This window comes from Medicago sativa, chromosome 1 (genome assembly GCF_051527215.1).
Source record: "Medicago sativa cultivar Bolivia chromosome 1, Bolivia_mono, whole genome shotgun sequence".
Taxonomy (NCBI): Eukaryota; Viridiplantae; Streptophyta; class Magnoliopsida; order Fabales; family Fabaceae; genus Medicago; species Medicago sativa.
In genome coordinates, this window is record NC_140749.1 from 88,837,479 (window position 1) to 88,858,697 (window position 21,219).

General features: G+C 34.4%; 1 protein-coding gene across 1 annotated transcript; it reads right to left on the minus strand.

Annotated features, from left to right (window-relative positions):
* Positions 1–12,825: 12,825 nt before the first annotated feature.
* On the minus strand, positions 12,826–19,554 carry LOC146958833 (uncharacterized). The gene is made up of 4 exons (XM_085752687.1): positions 18,981–19,554; positions 18,295–18,896; positions 17,691–17,752; positions 12,826–16,444 (listed from the first exon to the last, which is right to left on the minus strand). Exons 1-4 carry the CDS (start codon positions 19,552–19,554, stop codon positions 12,826–12,828), a joined length of 4,857 nt encoding a protein of 1,618 aa, XP_085608813.1.
* Positions 19,555–21,219: the final 1,665 nt, after the last annotated feature.

Sequence of the window (21,219 nt, forward strand, 5' to 3'; positions counted from 1 at the left end):
AATCGAAATCGCAACATTATAATGATTTGTTTTGTTAGTTTTTGGGTGTCATTTGTTTAATTTTTATTTAAATTTTAGTTTTAGGATGTCATTCGCTTTCAAGCAATTTTTTATTCAACCTCTATTATTTTAAATTCCTTCACTTTTGGTCTTTGGTATGATTTGACAATGGAAAAATGTAGACATGTTATTCTACGTTGACAAAATACATATTTAATAGACATTTTAAATTGATGCGACATTTTTAATGAATCTATTATTTTGGTAGCATAATTACCCAGTAATTTCCAATTCCTTAAATAAATTCATAAAATTACCAACAATTGATTCTATTAATTATATTGTCATAGATAAAACACACTCTCCTTAGTTTTACTTCTTATCATTCCTCTCTTGTTCAAATTCCTTTTTCTTCTTTCTTTTTCTAATTTACTTTCTATCTCCACATTAAAGAAAGGAACAAAGACATCCGTCTATGAAATAGCCACCAACTCACATTTTTTTACCATGCTGGTCCTCTTATCTTATTTTGCTATCTCACCATATCATAGACACAAAGAATCTCACACTTAAGGGAGGGATGGTAATGTGTCATTTGCAAGTAAAATTTCTACATTGGATGCAAGAGTATATATTGAGCAACAAATAAGTTAAATGACAAATATACCTAATTTCTTAAGGTTTTGGATGAAAATGTGGTGTCAATATCACTTATGGGGTTTCTCTTAGCCAAATGTGATGATCTAAGTCATTACAGGTCCCCTCGGAGCTCCATACATTATGATAAATTGTTATCTTAGTTTTCGGATGTTCTTTGCATAATTTTTTATATTAAAGAAAAGATTTTGAATGACGCTCACTTTCATGCAATTGCTTTTATTCAACCTATGTTCTTTCAAATACATCCACTTTTGAACTTTAATCTTGTTTATGGTAGCCTTGGTCCCAATCCCAAATAAAAAAAAAAAGGGTTGTGTTAGCATCTACAACAAACATAAAAAAAAAAAATTAAAATATTGAATCTCTATAGCCAATTCCACTTGGTGGGGATAAGACTTGGTTGTTGTTGGTTGTTATTGCACCTTCACTTTTAGTCTTTGGTGGAATCTGACAATGAAAAACACAAATGTTTTATGTTGAGTTGACAAAGAGACATTTTAAAATGATGTGGGACTTTTTTAATTGAATCTATTTTTTTTGGTAAAATACTACTCATAAATCTCCAATTTCTTCAACTAACCCATAAAATTACCAATAACTCACTCTATTCCTAATACCTCCACAGACAAAATACAAACTTTTTTTTCCTTATCATTTCTCTCATGTTCAAATTGCTTTTTCATATTCTTTCCTTCTCTAATTTCCTTTCTCTCTTTTCATTAAATATGGGAACATAAACCACCATCAATCCATCTTTTTTACCATGTTGTGCCTATGTCACCAAATCAAAAATGCATCAAGTCTCACACATAAGGGAAATATGTTAATGTGTCAATTTTGACTTAAAGTTCCATAGTTGATTCAAGAGTAGATGTTGACAAACATATAAGTGAGATGACCAAAAAAGTTTCATAGTTGATGCATCAAGTCTCTTTGTATTTTTTTCTCTTTTCTTAATGAAGTTTAGAGGTTAGCAGTCATCCTGCTACCTCTTTATGCTAAAAAAAAAAAAAAAAAGATGACCAATATAAGAGTAGATGTTTAAGTTTTATATTAAAGTTAAGGTTTAAGATGTTGTTCACTTTCATGCCATATTTTTTTAATTAATCTCTAGTAATTTAAATCTCTTCACTTTTGGTTTTTGATGGATTTAATAATGGATAAACTCTTATGTGATTTGTTGAGTTAACAAAATATGTGTTTATTAGACACTTTTAAATGTTGTTTTTTTTTAATCGAGCCTAAATTTTTTGTAAGTTAAATGTTTATTCATTAGTATGAACACCTGCACCAAGCATAGTCTAGTATCATTTTCATTTGTGTGGTTGATCTTTGTTCAATGGATAAATGCACACCAGTGTTGACTACCCCATAAGGTTCAACGATGGCATCATATCCCGATTGGACTGTGAGGAAGCAGAAGAGGTTCCTAGTGGTAGATCCCTGCAGTGGATAGTCTCATACTTGAGGGATAGAAGTTAATGTGTCAAGTCTGAGTTAAAGTTTCATATGGGAGGTAAGAGTGTATGTTGAGCGACACATAAGTGATGTGATCTATATACCTAATGTCTTAAGGTTTAGGATGAAGATATAGTGTCAAACTCACTTAAGTGGGTTTTCTTAGTCTAATGTAATGATCAAATTCAATGTAGCATCCCTCGAAAGTCTCAACATTACGATGAACAGTATTTTATTTTTTATTTTTGGATGTCATTTGTTTATTTTTTTTTAAATTAAGTTTTTTGATGTCTTCCTCTTTCATGTGAATTTTTTTATTCAACCTCTATTATTTCAAATTCATTCAATTTTTGTCTTTGGTGGCAAATGAGAGTGGAAAATTGCAGACGTGTTATGCTGAGTCGACAATATATGCTTATTAGACATTAAAAATAATGTGAGGTTTTTTTAATTAGATCTAATTTTTTGATAAAATAATTACCTATATGTAGTGGGATCTGACAATGGCAAAATGTAGTTGTGTTGTGCTGAATTCATAAATACATGTTTATAAGACATTTTAGGTGAAATGTGGTATTAATCTCACTTGTGTGATTGCTCTTAGCCTAATATGATGATCGAGGCTCCCCCTGAAGCCCCAACATTATGACTTCTTAGTGAGACTGTATATCATTTGTTTAATTCATTGATCTTAAAATCAAGTCTTTCAGTGTCATTCATTTTTATGCTATTTTTTTCTATTTAACCTCCATTAGTTCAAATTCTTTCACATCTTGTCTTTGGTGAATGTGAAAATGGAAAGAGGCATATATATGATGTTGATTTGACGAAATACATGCTCATTAGATATTTCAAAATGATGTCGCATTTTCTAAATGAGTCTGACTTTTTTGTTAAAATAATTACTCATAAATCTCCAGCTTATTCGACAAACTCATAAAATTACCAGCAACTCACGCTATTTCCTATACTCTTAAGAACATATCACACACTTTTTTTTTCCTTTATCATTTTTCTTAGGTGTAAATTCATTTGTCATTTTGTTATATTTTCTAAGTTTATTTCCCTCTTCTCATGAAAGAAAGGAATGAAAATCTTCTTGCATGAAAACACAACTAACCCACCTTTTTTAGCATGTTGTGTCTATGTCTGATCTTATTTGTTTATATCTTTATAGCACAGGCATAAAGAGTCTCACACTGAAGGGAAGGATGTTCACGTGTCAAGTATGAGTTAAAGTTCAACATTAAATTCAAAAGTATATTTTGGGCAACATATAAGTGAGGTGACCAATATAACTTATGTCTTTTATGGTTTTGGTAGAAAGAAATTCATTGTGGTTTTTGATTTTATTTAAATAACGACATTAAATGTTAAACCTCAAAAATCATTACTGCGCAATGATAATTAAGGTGTTATTCCATTTATATTTTTCTTTATAAAATTAACCATAAATGTATTATTATTTTTTTGTATTATAAAAGACTTTTATGTGCACTATGCTACTAAAAGGGAATTGAATTATCTCCATTGAAAATTTTCTCAATTTTTATCCATTTTCCAATCTACACGATTAAAATACAAAAACCATTTTTTATAATTTAATTCTCAACTTCTCTCTCATGTTTAATTGTTGAGATTACACTGAAGAAGATTTGAGAGAATTTTCAATGTAGAGAATCCAAATCCTACTAAAAGACATGATGTACTTTGATTTTTTTTTTCAAGAATTTTTTAGAAAAAAATCAATTTAATTTAGTTGCAGATATACTCTCAGCTTTTATATACTTGCTTTTATTTAATATATTTTTCTTTGCTTAAAAAAAAGATAATAATACAATTACATCATTAATACAAATTTCCTTCTCTAAAAAAAATAGTGCACATTAATGAAAAGATATACATTAATAAATGTAAATCAATCAATATCAAAATAATTTAATACCCTAATAAACAGTAATTACAATTATTTACTTTAATATAGTTAAGGCAAGGTAGTTAACGTAGTAAATAGGTTTTATTTTGATGATGAACTTAAGTGCAAAATCAATTGTCATATTAATGTGTGATCAATTACAATAGTAGTATTGTCTTCTATCGTCTTGTTCCTGCCCTTGCTAGATACATCCTTAAGACAATTTGCTAAAAATATAAAATATTGATTCAATTTATAACGTCATCACCTATTATAATTATAATTGACATCTATCTTCCAACTGAAATGGTAGTATAGCTACTATCATAATTATCTCTTTCATGCCAAATAAAAAGTTCCAATTAAAAGAATAAAGAATCACGTTTGTCTTTTGTTCCCTTTGGATCTCAACTATACTTTTTTTTTTCCTTTCCATAATTCAATCTTCATGAATATCGTCTATTCATGAATAATTTCTGCAAGTTAAAAAGTCAAAACACACAAAAAAGTTATAAAATATTCAACAACACAACTTTATACCGAAGAAGAAAAACTACATTGTATTTGTTAAAAAAAGAAAAATATACTCAAAAAAGACTTTCAATAATATGAATTACCAAAACTCGTGATTCTCTTACCTATATCAAAGAAATCAAATAAGTTGTTACAATACATGGGTCATGTACATTAATAAGAGAAATGTGTAAAAAATTGACATTGTAACAAAGAGAGAAAATAGAGGTTCATAGAAGACTTTCAATAATATGAATTGTGAATAGAGAGTTGTGTGAAAAGTGTGAGAGTCAAAACGGATATTTATAGCCAAAGACATAAAGTAACCAAAATAATCAAGTGCTTGATTCGTGCATATTGTAACGGAAAAAAAATTGTACATTAATATTCATCAATTGGTGGATTTGATCTTAGAAACAAAATCGTAATAATTCAAACCAAATGATTTTATTTTATTGATAACTTTTTTTTTTTTGACAATTTTATTTTATTGATAACCATATATTTGACATCTACTTACGCACACTATTTTTTGACCAAATATATTTTTATTTAATTTTAATGTGTAACAAAAAAAACTAAAAATGTGTATAAACATATTATGTACCATATCATTCCTTTCATGCTGCATAAACTATGGAAGGCGTTACTAAAATTTAGAGAGCTGTCTCTTCATATTTAAAAAGAATTGTTGTGATAAAAAGAAAAAAAATAAAGGAAATGAAAACAAATAAAATTATAAACATATGAGAGAGAGAGAGAGAGAGAGAGAGAGAGAGAGAGAGAGAGAGAGAGAGAGAGAGAGAGAGAGAGAGAGAGAAGGTGTGTGTCACAATGAAGATAAAGAGAAAGGATGTGTGCTACGATGAAGATGAAAATGATGACAGACATATTGACTATATAGAGGGGGGAAAAACCTAAGTAAAAGTTAAAAGGATGACATGTATGCTCAAATTTGATTGGTTGGCAATTTTAATCATGAATCATGATTGGTTGATAATTTAAATCATGAATCATGGTCAATTTTTATTGGTTGATAATACAAAACATATTGATGATAGGCTATTAAAATTAAAATGTTTATAATTTCCATTTTGCTTTTTAATAAATTAATTGAAATAAATTAAATTTGTGTGAGTGATGCAAATGACATAAATAGCATGTGAGTAAATATATGGTAATTTGAATTCTTTGATCAAGCAATTAATGAGATGAAGCAAGAAGGAGTTCCAAGTGTACTTTTCAAAAAAAAAAAAAAAGCAAATGTTTATAATATAGATTATTAGTATTTGGTTTAAAAATAAGTACCAAAACTTATGGTTAAATGTTGCAATTGAAATGCTTGACCGGTCGATAAAGCTAATCGTTTTTTTTTTAACAAATCGGCTGATTGTTATATGCTTTGAATGATCCATCCCGGACATTATTGATATTGCGTATATTGAAAAATAATAAGCATCATCAATGTCATGTATTGTAAAAAAAATAAGCCTTAATCATCGTTGGTAAATTAAATACTCTTATAAAATAGAGATAACATTTTAGGATAATTCATCAAATTATGATTTTTGTTTCTATTATAAACTTTTTCATATTTATTGTGTACATAAAAGAAAACATTGGTGCATTAAACAACAATTTCAAATTCTGACTCTTTGCACAACATTTTCGGTTACCATACTTGGATTTCAATTTTGTTTGTTTTTTTTCCTATTATAAACTCCATCATACCTTTGTGTGTACATGAGAAAAATCATTAAATGAACTTTTTCACTAATAGGATGCCAAGTGTACTTTTTAAAAAAAATAGTGCAAATATATATAATAGAGATTCATCCCATCACAACTTGGCATTTTCATACCACCATGTGCTTCGTTTTCATGTTCTTTATACATTCTCTTGGTAATTTCAACTATAATGCGCCTCCTTTACAAAGCTTGATTAATACTCTTACTTTCCTCTTTGACTCAAGAAACCTACAATTCATCAATACATAAATCAAGATTGGTTAATTTATCCAAGCAAGACAATCAAAAAAGAAGGTTATGATGATCTTGTAACTCAAATAATCGATGCACTTAATTAGTTAAAAGTTACATAAATGATTCACTTCATTTGATTTTTGTTTTGATAATATGCACTTCATCAGTTAAAAATGGCATAATGAATGCATTATCTCAATGCCATTGTAAAAAATTTACTTTTCAAATCACATTCTTTTGACATCAAAATCTTAGATATAATTAACATAAGAATGGAGAGAATCAATTATGAGTCTACAGAAGAAAAAGGAGATTAAAATTAACTGTAAATTGGTCTCTCTCCGTCTCTCTCTCTCTCTCTATCTATCTATCTCTCGTAGAAGAATCTTTCCTCATGTTGATTAATATAAGAGAACAAAAAATCAACACATATAGTCTTTATGATCTTCATCTTTTTTATCGATGTCTACCGAAGTTGAAAGAATAATACCATCTAAACTCATATAAAAGAATGCTAGATGCAACAAACATAATACCATCTAAACAAAATGGAAAGAAAAAAAAAACTTTGATTTAAGAAAAAAAGGTAAGAAAAGAATTACATCCACCAATACACTTTAGAAAGACTCAATACCCCTCTCTCAAGAATAGGGCTGGCAATGAACCGAACCAAATCGATAATCGTTCGGAACTCAATTCGACAATTAACTCGTTGAACTTGGTTCATGAACCAAATGAGCTGAACTTGAGCTGAAAATTAAGTTCGTTAAATAAATGAGTCGAACTTGATCTGTATATAGTTCGACTCGATTGGTTCATGAGCTGACTCGATAATATATACACATATATATTTAATTTATTACAAGCTTCCTCTTATACTAAAATCATATGTATACTAATTGTAAGAAAAGAGATCCTTAAAATAAATAAGAAAAGAGAGAGAGAAAAAAAACTAATGATAAACTAGTGCAAGATTAGGCTTTTAACGACACATATATACTATATTTTGTCCCACATCGGTAAGTTTACACACACTAGTGAGGACGGGTAGTTATAAATAGAAGCACATTACTATGGTCAGCACAACAGCATAAGGTGCGCATGCTCTTTTCCTGGGTGGAGAGGCCAAACAGTTTAATATTATTATTTTGTTTATTTAAAGGGTCTTTGTTAACTAGTGTCCCCGGGACACTCTTTAAGCATACTAAAGTAAGCAATTATCTTTTAAAAATGTCAAATATTTCGATTTCCAATGCAATAATTACATATATTTTCATAAATACTTCCTACTTATGGTCCTTAAAGAGTGCCCCGGGGGCACTCGTTAACATTTCCCTTATTTAAAATATAAATTTAAAGGTCAAGATATACTTTATTTTGACAAAAAAAAAACTTTTGAATTATGTTACTCGAGCAAACGAGTTGAACCTAACGAGCCGAACCGAGTTGTTCGTGAACTTTAAACGAGCCGAACTCGAGTCAAAAAAATGGTTCGTATCGAACTCGAGTCGAGTTTCGAGCCGAGTCAATTCTTATCGAGTCGAGTCGAGCTCAGATGGGTTCGACTCAGCTCGACTCATTTCCAGCCCTACTCAAAAACATTTATCTCATTGGACTAAAAAGTTTTCTAAGTACCGGTATCACATGTTTCAATTTGTGAGAAATACTTAGATAACTACTTGCTAATTTGCTCTTTTAATTTAAGCACATAACTACTTGCTAATTTGCTCTTTTAATTTAAGCAATTTGTCACCAATTTTCTTGATTTTCTTTCAGCAATTTCTGGTATTAGATATTATTTTCACATTCATGTATTTTATTTTATTTGAAAAATCTCAATGAACATGAAAGTGGGTGTAACTAAACTGTGTAACTCATAAACATTATGTTTTTCCGTTAATCTCATCAATAAATTTTTTTGTAAGACCATTTTTGTTTATATTGCGCTAACTCATAAACCCGTCTTTCCGCTTTTTCCACTGCATTAAAATGTGTAACTCGTAAACATTTTGTTTTGTTTGGAACATATAAGAAAAGATAAGCATAAAATAGAAACAAACAATGGAAGAATAAAGAATATAATAGGTTGATAAAATAGAAAACTTTAACAATACTAGCGTCCAGACGGGCCCGTCTGTCCGCTTTTTCTACTGCGCTAAAGTATCTATATATTTTACAATGATTCTTTGTATAAATTAATAAAAAGTACGTAAACACAAATATAATTTTTATTACTATCGTACCGGTTTATTCGATTTTTTTCATTGTGTTGGCGTTTACATATATTAGAAGCGTTAAGTGGCCATGCAATGGAGGTTTGTGTATCATGGGTCCAAACCGTTCAACATACTAAAGCAAATTGTAAACAAAATGACCATACTCACAATGTGAGTGTATGCAAGTCATTTATGACTTGGCAGGTAACATCTCAAGAAATTTGATCTGGACTTGGAAGCACACAAGATAGAAGAGATATTACTTCAATGTTTGTAAACATGTAGTAAATAAAAGGTTAGGTCGCCAAACAAATTGAGATGCATGTAATAATTGTACTTTAGGGAAAACAAAATAATGCACTGCTCTACAGGAAAAGGAGAAAGTCAAAAAGGTTTTAATTTATATGTTTCGTAATACACTTTGATCTAGTGATAATGTAGCCTTATATATAACGCGACTGGAGCTTCTCTCCCTTCTTCATGCGACACGGGCTTCTCCCTTCTTCTTTGTTGATAACCTTTTCTTTACATCGTTACTTGTCCTCAAGACATAACAAACTTTTAATGTTTTGTACAACTTTTTGTGTCATAAGATATTTGGTAGGCAAAATGTTATTCGCATTCTTTAGCATTGCCATTCAACTCCTTCATCTTCTTAAGGTTCTTCACAAAAAGCATAGAGAAAATGACTATTTGTGTCATACACTCACTGCTACTAAAACAATAAAAGAGAAAGCGAAGTTTGAAAAAAACAATATGAGGTTTAAATAAAGAAACCATTAATTGGATGTTATATTTTTCGATGAATTGAGAACAATGCAAATTGAAGAAACATTTAGATTAAACAACCCATGCATGAAGAAAGCAAACATCATAACAGAATCAACACCCATAAAGAATAAAGGAACTATTAAAAGAAAAATTCTCAATTAAAAAAGTAAAACTGATCAAAACATGGATGAGTCACATTTTGCCGCACCAACAATGTGTTCCATAATCGTGCGGGGAAAACACCCCTCTCCCTCTCGAGTTCCAATTACGGGAACTCTCTTTTTTCATTCTCTCTGTTCAAGATTACTTTCTTTGTCCCCTTTATCTTATCCATTTTTACACAATCATAGGCTACCGACGACCTACCCGCTTTCTTTGACCCCTTTATCTTATCCATTTTCACACACACACACACTCTCTCTCTCTATATCTCTCTCTCTCTCTCTCTCTCTCTCTCTCTCTCTCTCTCAATTTTTACATTTTTCTAATCCACCTTATGCTTGTTATTTGGAACCAACTTTAGTGCAATCTAAACAAAAGCACCAAAAAATTTAAAGAAAAAGGTCAATTTTTTTGATATTTTTTTATGTGAAATTAGTTTAGCAAATAGTAAAAGCTTTTGAGAACTTTAATATTCATGTCTTTTATTTACATGAATTAGCATTGCAATTCACCAAATGAAAATTACATTGGCTACATTATGAAGGCTGACACAATAAAATCTTCACTGCCCCATATGATCCCAATACCCATGACCTCATCAAGAATGGTGTGTCTGCTACCACCGACATAATAAAACAAATATACACATGTAAAAAACGTAACCTAAACAAAAAGATTTACATATTGTGAGAATAGCAGTTTATACCTTTCCTGAAAGAGAGAAGAAAGAATTAGAAAGATTTATCGTCTCTACGTTGACAAAGCACGACCACCACCACTTCCCGGTGAAAACTTAGACCCCCTAACTTCTTGAGCGCCATCATAATGTCCCCAATTCCCTATCACAAAATTAAACTAGCCGATGAAAAAATACGCATTTGATACCCCCACTCCTTTCCCATTTCTTCACCTTTTCTCCGTCTATTCAAAACCAAGATGATCACTCATTCACTTGCCAATGATAAGAATGGAATGATAAAATTGGTAGGGAAAACCAATAATGAAAATTATAAAGCAAGAAGAGATAGGAAAAACTTGTTGCGGCCACTGTCCTATGTGTGCCTATATTTTAACATTTCATTGCTATGTATAAAAGAATGCATTAAATACATTAAATACAAATAAACCAAGAATAAAATAACAGATTTGAAAGTATTTCTCTTGTCAAAAAATCTTTTGGAAGTATTTCTAGAATTAGAATCATGTCGTTGTTGTTTTTGTTGTTTTTCTCTCTCTAAAATAAACAACCCTTTCTCTCTGTCTTCTCTCTAGCATCACACGCACGCGCCACCTCTATCCTACCAAATCCAAACCCTTTCATCCAAGATGTAGATGGCGAGGTTGGTGGTGCGACGAGGTTCTCCTTCCTCCGCACCACCGTTCCATTCCGGCGGACCTTGTTTGTGTTCTTTCCCTCCATTGGTTGTAGATCCACTTTGTTTCAACCCTCGTCCTCCGACCACCGCCGTTCCTTTTCTGGTTCGCCGCCGTTTGCAGGGACTTAGTGGGTTGCGTTTGGCATCAGATTCGATCTGGTTGGGTGGTTTTGGGTGGTTCTGGATGGTTTGTTGTGCTGGATCTTGTTTTAGATCGAGTTCTCTCGCGTTTGTCTGGACTGTCCTGGCACTTGCGTCCGTGGTGAAGGAGGGGACTACGGTGGTGTTTTGCTGGAATGTTAGAACAATATAGGCTATGGCAGGAGAAGAAATAGTGTTTGTGGGTGTTGTGTTGGTGTTTCCGGTGGCCTTTGTCCACTTGGAAGAGTTGTTGTTTTTAATATGGGTGGTGGTGCTTTGGGGTGAGCTTTTGGGTGGCATTTTAGGTTGTGTGGTGGTGGTGATGTGGTGTGAGGAGGTCAAGGGTTTCGGGATCCGGGAAGTGATGTTCAGATCCGCCGTTTTTGCTCCACCATTGGGTCTCTTTTACTACGGCGACGAACACATTCTCCTCGTCACAGGCGACTACCTTTTTATGATCTGGGTTGTGGTTCCGCTTCAAATCGGCGTCGCTGCCCGTGTTTTGTTGTTGGATTTCGTCTTCCTCTAGATTTATGTTTGTGTTGTTGCTTGTTTCTTAGTGAGGATGTTTTGGCGGCGTAGTGATGCAGTGACCGTGGTGGTGATGCGCGATGGTGATGCAGTGGTGGTGGAGGTTATTCAATTGTGGTGGGGGTGGTGATGTGTGGTGGGGGTGATGATGTGTGGTGGTGGTTGGTGTTTTAAGTGAGGAGGTGGATGCTTGTTGTTCGTCGTCACTAGCTCTTGTTTGTGCTTTTTGGGTGGTTTAGGTGTTTACGGAATTTGGAGGGTGAGTGTCACGTTATGTTGAGCCTTTTCCTTTTGATTTGTTTGTTGTTTAAGGCAAATATATAATTTAAGGCAATGGAGGTAGTTAATTAGTATTATATGTCAATAGAAAAAGAGTATTATATGTATTATTTCAATGGATATTTTTTTCTTTTTATTCCCTATGATTAATGCTAGATTACATGGATATTGTCTAGCCAAATGGATTATATGTGTAAACATTTTTTACGAGTTGAATTAGGCTTTAATGCATATTACAAATGAAAAGTGTTGGAGAAGTAATAAATACTAAAGTGAAATTGTGATGCCACTTATACCATAACTTTAGATGCAAGGTCCGTGAGAATTAACTCACTTGGTAGGACAATGCATTATTATATGTAGGGGTCGGCGTTCGAATCCAGGACACCCCATTTATTCACCTTATAAGGTGAATTCTAGCCACTAGGTTACATGACCAAAAAAAAAACTTTAGATGCAAGTTTTTGTATTATATGAAGATAAGTATAAAGATAAAGATTTATTAAAAAAAAAAGTATAAAGATAAAGATAAAAATTGTAGGTTTATTTTACTGCAATCTGTAAATTTGGCAAAAAACTCACACATACACATATGTATATATAAAGAGCGTTAGACGTGAACCCACAACAATCCCCCTCCCAATTTATTGCAAATGTTTATAATTTGTCCCCCTCCCAATTTATTGCAAATGTTTATAATTTGTTTTTGAAATTTACGATAATCAAACTAAAATTTAATTTATAATGTACTTTTTTTTTCTTTTTTTTTTTTTTTTTGGTACAAAAGAGGGCCAAAGGCCCAAAAGAAGAAAACAAAAAACTAAGGAGCTAATCGCATATTTCTAGGCATGCACGCTCCAGAAATATCATCAAACATGAGGTTTTGAAGCTCATTAGGAGGAGACTCCAAAGCTACCAGATTCCAAGAATTCAAAGATAAGCTAAAATTGGCTAGCCAATCAGCACATCTGTTGCCTTCACGCCAAGTGTGAATAACTTGAGTATGCCATTCTCTCTGAAGGATCTTTTGAATACGCTGAACCAAAGAAGGAATTGTTCCATTGATCTTACAATTGTTAGTAACCATATCAATAAGCACCTTTGAGTCACTCTCAACAATCAAGTGAGATATACCCTCTCTCCAAGCCATATCCAGCCCCAGATAAAGACCCCACATCTCAGCATGCAAAGCATCACAAGCTCCAATTTTGCGGCTAAAACCCTTGATCCACGTGCCATCAGATTGTCGGAGGAGCCCGCCACAACCTGCAAGCTCACCATTACCTTTGCATGCTCCATCACAATTAAGTTTCACCCAACCATCCAATGGTCTTTTCCAGCCAATATACACAATTTCCTTATGATGAGGATTTTTCTGCACACGATCTTGAGCAACTTCTTCAATGGCCTTAATGAAATTTTGGATGACATAAGTTGGGTTATCTGGTCTTTGAAATCCTTCTTCAAAAATAGCTTTGTTTCTCCAAGTCCACAGATGCCAGCATGTAGTCATGAAAGTTGTCTGCCACCTAAACTCAGAAACTCCAATCGATCTTTTGCTAAGGTTTTTGAAAACCCAATCCCTGCAATCAACAAAGGAAAAGAAATTAGTTATCCAATCAGAAGGCACAAGTCTAATCCATACCTGATACGCCGGCCTGCAATCACGAAGCACATGAAGAACAGTTTCGTCAGCATTTCCACAACATGGACATGTAGCCGAAACACCCGTACCCCACCTACTACGACGGTAGTTTGTAAGAATACGGCCATGAGCAACTAACCACATGAAAGTTTGAATACGATGCGGTCCCCTCCATCCCCAAAGCATTTTCCAATCACCATCAACAGTAGATTGGTCCTGAACAAGCAAATTGTAAGCACTCTTAACTGTGAATTGATGCGTACTAGTTCCTCTCCACCCAATGGTGTCAGGACCATCAGCCTCAATAGGCGCGGGTAGCGCAATCACTTTAGTCGCAATGTTTTCAGGAAGATTTTGAAACAAGAACTCGTTATCCCAATTTCCAGATTCATTAGTCACATCCTTAACATTAAGAGTGGTATCAATATAAGATTGAGTTGCTACTGTGATGAGAGAAATGTTGTTGGATCCCCATTTATCCAGCCAGAAATTGGTATGAAGACCATTCCCAATTTTCCACACTATATTTCTTTGAAACTCCCCCCAAGTGCCAGCAAGAGCTTTCCATAAAGGAGAGTCATAAGGTTGGGATTTAATGGACGAACTTAACTCATTATTCCTGCCATACTTACTAAGGAGCACTTTGCACCAAAGATCATCAGGCTTTGTATTGAGATTCCAAAGCATCTTCATTAAAAAGGCTTCATTCATAAGGTGGGGACGTTTGAGGCCTAGACCTCCATTGATTTTAGACAAACAAATAACATCCCATCCAACTAAATGAGGTTTACGACCCTGCTCAGTGTCTCCCCAAATAAAACCCCGTTGAATTTTTTCCATCTCCACACAAAGGGTTTTAGGAAGCTTGGCATACTGCATATGATAGTAAGGTATGGAACTAAGGACAGAGTTACTGAGGGTAATTCTACCAGCTAAGCTTAAACAATGTTGTTTCCAACCACTAAGTTTATTTTGGATCTTGTTGACAATATGACTAAAGTGTTCTCTTGAAGTGCGTCCTGGAGCTATGTTAGCTCCAAGATACCTGCCTAGATTGTTAACTTGAGAAAACCCTGTATGATGTAAGATATCCTCTCTAAGCTGATTGTCAACATTTTTTGAAAAAAACACTTGAGTCTTCTGGTTATTTATCCGTTGTCCTGATGCTTGGCAAAACATATCCAAACAATGCAAAACACAATGAGCTTGCTCAACAGAAGCCTCTGCAAAAAGAAGAAGATCATCAGCAAAAAGAAGATGAGATATTTGAGGACCATACCTGCCTGCTCTCATAGGTTTCCAATATTTTGCATCCACCTGATCTGCAATGATATGAGAAAGTTTTTCCATGCATATGACAAAAAGGTAAGGGGATAGGGGGTCACCTTGCCTAATCCCTCTAGTTGGAATGATGGTGTCGGTTTTCTCTCCGTTCCACAAAATTTTGTATGAAGGTGAAGAAATACAATGATGAATTAATTGAATGATCTTATGAGGGAAATTGCACTCTTCTAAACATTTTTCCACAAAATTCCAGTTTAGACGGTCATACGCTTTTTCCAAATCAATTTTAATTGACATAAACATCTTATTACCTTTCATTCTAGACATAGAGTGGACCATCTCTTGTGCTACAATGATATTATGATGGATACTTCTTCCAGGAATAAAACTCGATTGATACGGAGAAATTATCCCATCAAGTAAAGGTTTAATTCTATTAACAACAACTTTGGAAATAACTTTATAGATAACATTACATAAAGCTATGGGTCTAAATTGAGAAACAAATTCAGGTTTGTCAATTTTAGGTATCATAACAAGCAGAGTATTGTTAATATAAGAAATAAGAGAAGGGTTAGACCACACCTGATTGATAAAACGAAACATAGACTCCGCAATTGTGTCCCAACATTGTTGGAAAAAGATGGCAGGATAACCATCCTCTCCTGGCGCCTTATGAGGACCCATATCAAAAAGAGCTTTCTTACATTCATTTATTTTAATACTAGCGCTCAAAATATTGTGGTGATCTTCCGCGATAGAAGGATAAGTGTTCCTAGAGATGACATTTTCGCGGTCAAATTTATCCTCTTTGAAAAGATCCACATAGAAATTACGAACCAAGGATTTTAGATTATCACAGTCCTCTATCCAAACTCCATCATTATCACGTAATGTCATAATTTTATTCCTCCTACGTCTAATAATGGTTTTGGAATGGTAGTACTTTGTGTTCCGATCCCCATCCTCAATCCATTGACTACGAGATTTCTGAAACCAAAGACACTCTTCCTGATATAGAGTGGTAGCAAGTTGATTTTGTAGATCCTTCTCCAGAGATTCAAGAAAGTTGCTATAACCATAATTGGGGCTGTTTTGAATACCATTCAAACGAGCAAGCAATTCCCTTTTACGTTTGAAAATATTCCCAAAGACCTCTTGATTCCATACCTTTAGCTGAGGTGTAAAATCATGCAGAAGGTGGAGAAAATCATTACCTCTTTCCCATTTTTCGATTAAGAAATTATGAAAATTATTGTGGGATAACCAGGCAGCTTCAAATCTAAAAGGACGATTGCCACCATTGTTAGGAAGACCATCCAAAACAATCAACAAAGGATGATGATCAGATTGAACTCTTGGAAGAACCTTTGTAAATCCCTCATGATATTTTATTCTCCATTCAATATTACAGAGTACACGGTCTAATTTTTTGAAAACTCTGTCACGCCCGTTCCACTTAGGTCCCCTCCAAGTAAATTTAGTACCAGTAGTAGTGACCTCCATCAACCTACACTCATTAATCCAATTGGAAAAATTTAAACATTTTCTGAGATCAGGTTGAGTTCCTCCTTTTATTTATAATGTACTTATTATAATGGAATTGTTTCTTTGGTTGACTGTTTTTTTTTGTATATATTCAGGACATTTTGATGTACTTTGTTCTGCTTTTCTTTGCACATGTTATGCTGAAAAGTAGAATCTTTACTTTGTGGTAATATATCTCATTTTCGTTTGTCAAAAAAAATGGAATTGTTTCTATTTTTAAAGAATTTAACTAATTTTAAAATAAAAGATTTAAATAATATTATCTAAAAAAATCAAGGTAATCATAACTGGATTGGACATAGAACCAGCATACTCATGGGTTCAGGGTTTAGAGGTCCAACCGATGATAGTTAAATATGATTTTTTTTAATTTTATATATGCTATAATACACAAAATATAATATAATATTCATTAAAAGAATTCCCCAATCCTATCCCACACACTTAATTTTTTTTTTTTTTTTAACTTTCTTATCGAGTTTATTATAGTCATCTTATATTTTTTAATTCTAATATATGATTATTTCTTTATCTTTGACCCTAATATATGATAATTTCAAATATATTTGTTTTGACGTGATGATTATTTAAAATGTTAAAAGCTTATTTCATAAAATAATTGTTAAAACTGATAAGGAAATTATACCTTGTACCCTTACCATTAGTCTTTCACCCCGACAAACCATAAAAAATGTCAAAGTCTTTCACCCCGACAAACCATAAAAAATGTCAATTTTACCCTTTCGATCATTTGAATTCACCCCTATAATTGAATAATTCTCCAGAAAGCTTGAGTTTTTTTTTTTTGAAAACGGCCAAATATTATTAACCAACAAGCTCGTGCAAGAAGCACTAATAAGCTCGGGTGGAAAAAAACATACAAGGGAAAATCGGTTGCCACATAAACACCGACTCGAACAAAAACCTCTTAAAAACCACCCCTTAAAACAGAACACACCAAAAGAGTGATGACGCGTGCATATACAAGTGACAAACCATTTGCATACCCCAGCGTCAACACCTAAAGCAACCAACCTACCAAAGAGGCTGCCTATAGCACCTGCTACAAACCCACACCCCGCCATCCAACCCCAACACGCATAGGCCACCAGAAAAAGAAGCTGCAGGAGCAGCTAGCAAAACAAATTAACAGAAACGAAAAACACATGGCCACACCAATTTCCAGCCAAGACAACATTGATCAGCACCAGCCAGAACTGCTACCCATCGAAAAGGAACCTAAAACAGCCGCAAATCCACACCTCTGCACCTGCCAAAAAAACATGCCAAAAAGCCACCAAAAAACTGCCAGCAAAACCGACCAGCTCTAGCTGCTCAAACTACACGTGTACCATGTCAAGGCAAAAGATGGGATTCCAACTCCACTGGTAAAAGAGACACACCGGAATCTTCATTCTATCCAACACCCACCGCCAAGATAACACCTTAATATCCTCCACAATCTCTTCCACCTCTTTATTAACCCCCTTAAAAATCTTGTCATTCCTTGCTTTCCACACAACCCATATAACTACTTGCCAAATTAACCACAAGCCCCTCAAATGATTCTTATTACCACCCCTCCCACTCCAACACTCCCAATGAACAAATAAGTTAGGAGGAATCAAAAAATGCCAATCCAACCAAAGCATCAACCTACACCACACCCTACTTACCACATGACAATGTAAAAAAAGGTGGTTCGTTGTTTCCTCACCGTCATTACATAAAATACATAAAGTAGAAGCGTCTTGGCCAAGAACATTTCTCAATGCAAAGATTAGATTTAGTTGGCACTCGGTTGAGCAACACCTTCCAAGCAAACGCCACAACTTTCGATGGAGCCGGACTTTTCCACAAGTTATCAAACACCCTTTCCTCCGCCGCATTCCACAAGGCAACCGGACCAAACGACCCCAACAAGAAGTCATACACCGATTTAACCGTAAAGACTCCTGACTCTTCTAAACTCCACCTCCAAACATCCTCTTGATTTGACCACCTCATGCCTTCCAAATCCTCCATGAGACTCACAAGTAATTCCTCTTCCCACACAAAAAGATGTCTCCTCAAACTAAACCTCCACTCTCTACTCTCTTCCACAACTACTCCCACCTCCCCCACCATCGCCTCTTTTTGATTTGAAATCGAATAGAGTCTAGGATATTTAAGCTTAAAACACCTATCCCCCCGCCACTTATCTTCCCAAAAGCTTGTATTCAAACCATTTCCCACCTTGCGCATCACCACCTCATCCAACCACCGTTGTTCCCCAATGACATCTAGCTTCACCAAGTCTTTCCACCACAACGATGAATACCTCAGCCACGAGAAAATATCCCCTCCCAACATCCTTCCAACACAAGGCCCATACTTCTCCCCAATCACCTCATTCCACAAGGTGCTCTCCACATCTAACAACCTCCAACGTCATTTAGCTAGTAGGCTCACATTCATTATCCGAATATCCTTCACCCCCAAACCACCCTTCCTTTTACTTTTACAAACCGTATCCCACTTAACCCAACTAATCTTCTTCCCACCTCCCACCCCTCCCCAAAGAAATTCTCTTTGAATTCTAACCAACTTCCTCCACACAATTACCGGCAACTTAAGAAAAGACAAGAAGAAAATAGGAATAGAATTAAGAACCGAATTCAAAAGGATAATTAGACCTCCAAAGCTAATATACTTATGAGCCCACGAGTTCAACTTTCTATTCAAAGTATCCACCAAAGGTTCCCAAGTAGACACACTCCTCCCATTGGCTCCAATCGGCAAACCCAAATAATTAAATGGGATACACCCTTTGGTGCAATTCAAAAAATTACATGTCATCTCCATAAAAACATCCGGGACATTTACCCCAATCAAGGAACTCTGTAAGAAATTAATCTTAAGCCCCGATGCCATTTCAAAGCCACGAAGAATTGACTTCATTGTCCAAAGATTATCCACCGTTGCCTTCCCAATACAAAGAGTATCATCGGCATATTGTAAATGAGAAATTTCCAATCCATTATCACCAATTTTGAATCCCTCAAATAAATTTGCCTCCCTCGCCGTCTTCATCAATCCACTAAACCCCTCCGCCACCAAAAGGAACAAAAAAGGAGCTAATGGATCACCTTGCTTGAGCCCTCGTTGAATACTAATCTCTTCCATTGGGCTCCCATTCACAAACACAAGCTTTCATCCAAGCAACCCACTTACCACACATACCCACCCTATTTAACATGTACTCCAAAAATCCCCAATCCACCGTACCATATGCTTTTTCAAAGTCCACCTTAAAAATTAAACATTCCTTTTTCGCTCTCTTAGCATAATCTACCAACTCGTTCACAACCAACACCTCATCCACCAAACTCCTCCCTTTAAGAAACGCCGATTGAGAAGGAGATATAATCGAATTCATAACACCCGCCAATCTCCTTGCTAACACCTTAGCTAGAAGCTTATAAAGACTCCCTAACAAGGAAATTGGTCTAAAGTCCTTCAACTCCAACGGCGAGGACACCTTCGGAATTAAAGTCACAAAGTAAGCCAACATTCCTTTAGGTAACACCTCATTTGCATGGAATTGGTCAAACATTATCCTCACCTCATTCTTAATCAAATACCAAAACTCTTTAACAAAAGCAAAATTGAACCCATCCGGCTCGAAACTTTTACTACCATCACTCTCTCTAACCACCGCCTCAATCTCCTCCATAGAAAAAGGTGCCACAAGAAACTCCTTTTCCCTTCCGGATATTTGGTCGAAATTAATCCCATCCAACCTTGGTCTTTCCCATCTCTCATTCGCCACATGATTCGTAAAATAATTGACTATTTTTCTACGAATGTCCATAGGAGACACCACCCATCCATCATTCTCTTTCAAGGCTTTAATCGAATTTTTACAAGTTCTAACTTTAAGGCAATTGTGGAAATACCTAGAGTTAGCATCTCCCTCTTTTACCCATTTCGATCTCGATCTTTGAACAATCATCGCATCCTTTGCCTTTAAAAGCCTCCAAAGCTCTTCAAATTTGGATTTCCGAAGCACTACATCCTCCTCTACCAAACTACCCTCCTCACCTCTTTCATCAAGCCCTTTAATCTCCTCTACTAACCTCTCCACCCTCTCCTCCATACCCCATACTCCTCCTTATTCTAATCTTTAATTTTACTTTTTAAAACCTTCAACTTCTCCTTTAACACAAAACTCATTATGTTGTTTGGGTTGCTAAATTTGACAAACGGAAAATTTGAGACAAGTTTTGGGAATTTAACCCACAGTTGTGTGGCTTAACTGGAGATCCACAGAGGAAGAAACATGAACCATTTCGGTTTACCTAAACCTCCATTGATATTACACCCATTAACATTGTCCAAGTTTCACTTTTAAAGAAATCAATTTTCATTGGATGAACAGATCGAAAGATGTTTGGGCATTCATGAGAAATTAATGAGTACTATGGAAATTCCTACCATCTCATCTCTAAAAATTGCTATCATTTATTATCATTTATGTGATGATGTTTATTTACTATTTACTTCAAGAAATTGAAATCGTGGAATCATATGTAATTTTGACGGGAATAATCTCTAACCCGCACACGAATCATGAAATTATGCAATTTTGACGAGTATTTTGTTTTTCGGGAATATTCCGTCAAAAATCAATTTCTTTACTTAAAGATGTTTGTACACCCGTACAATTACGATTGATGGGAATTCATGGAATTTTAA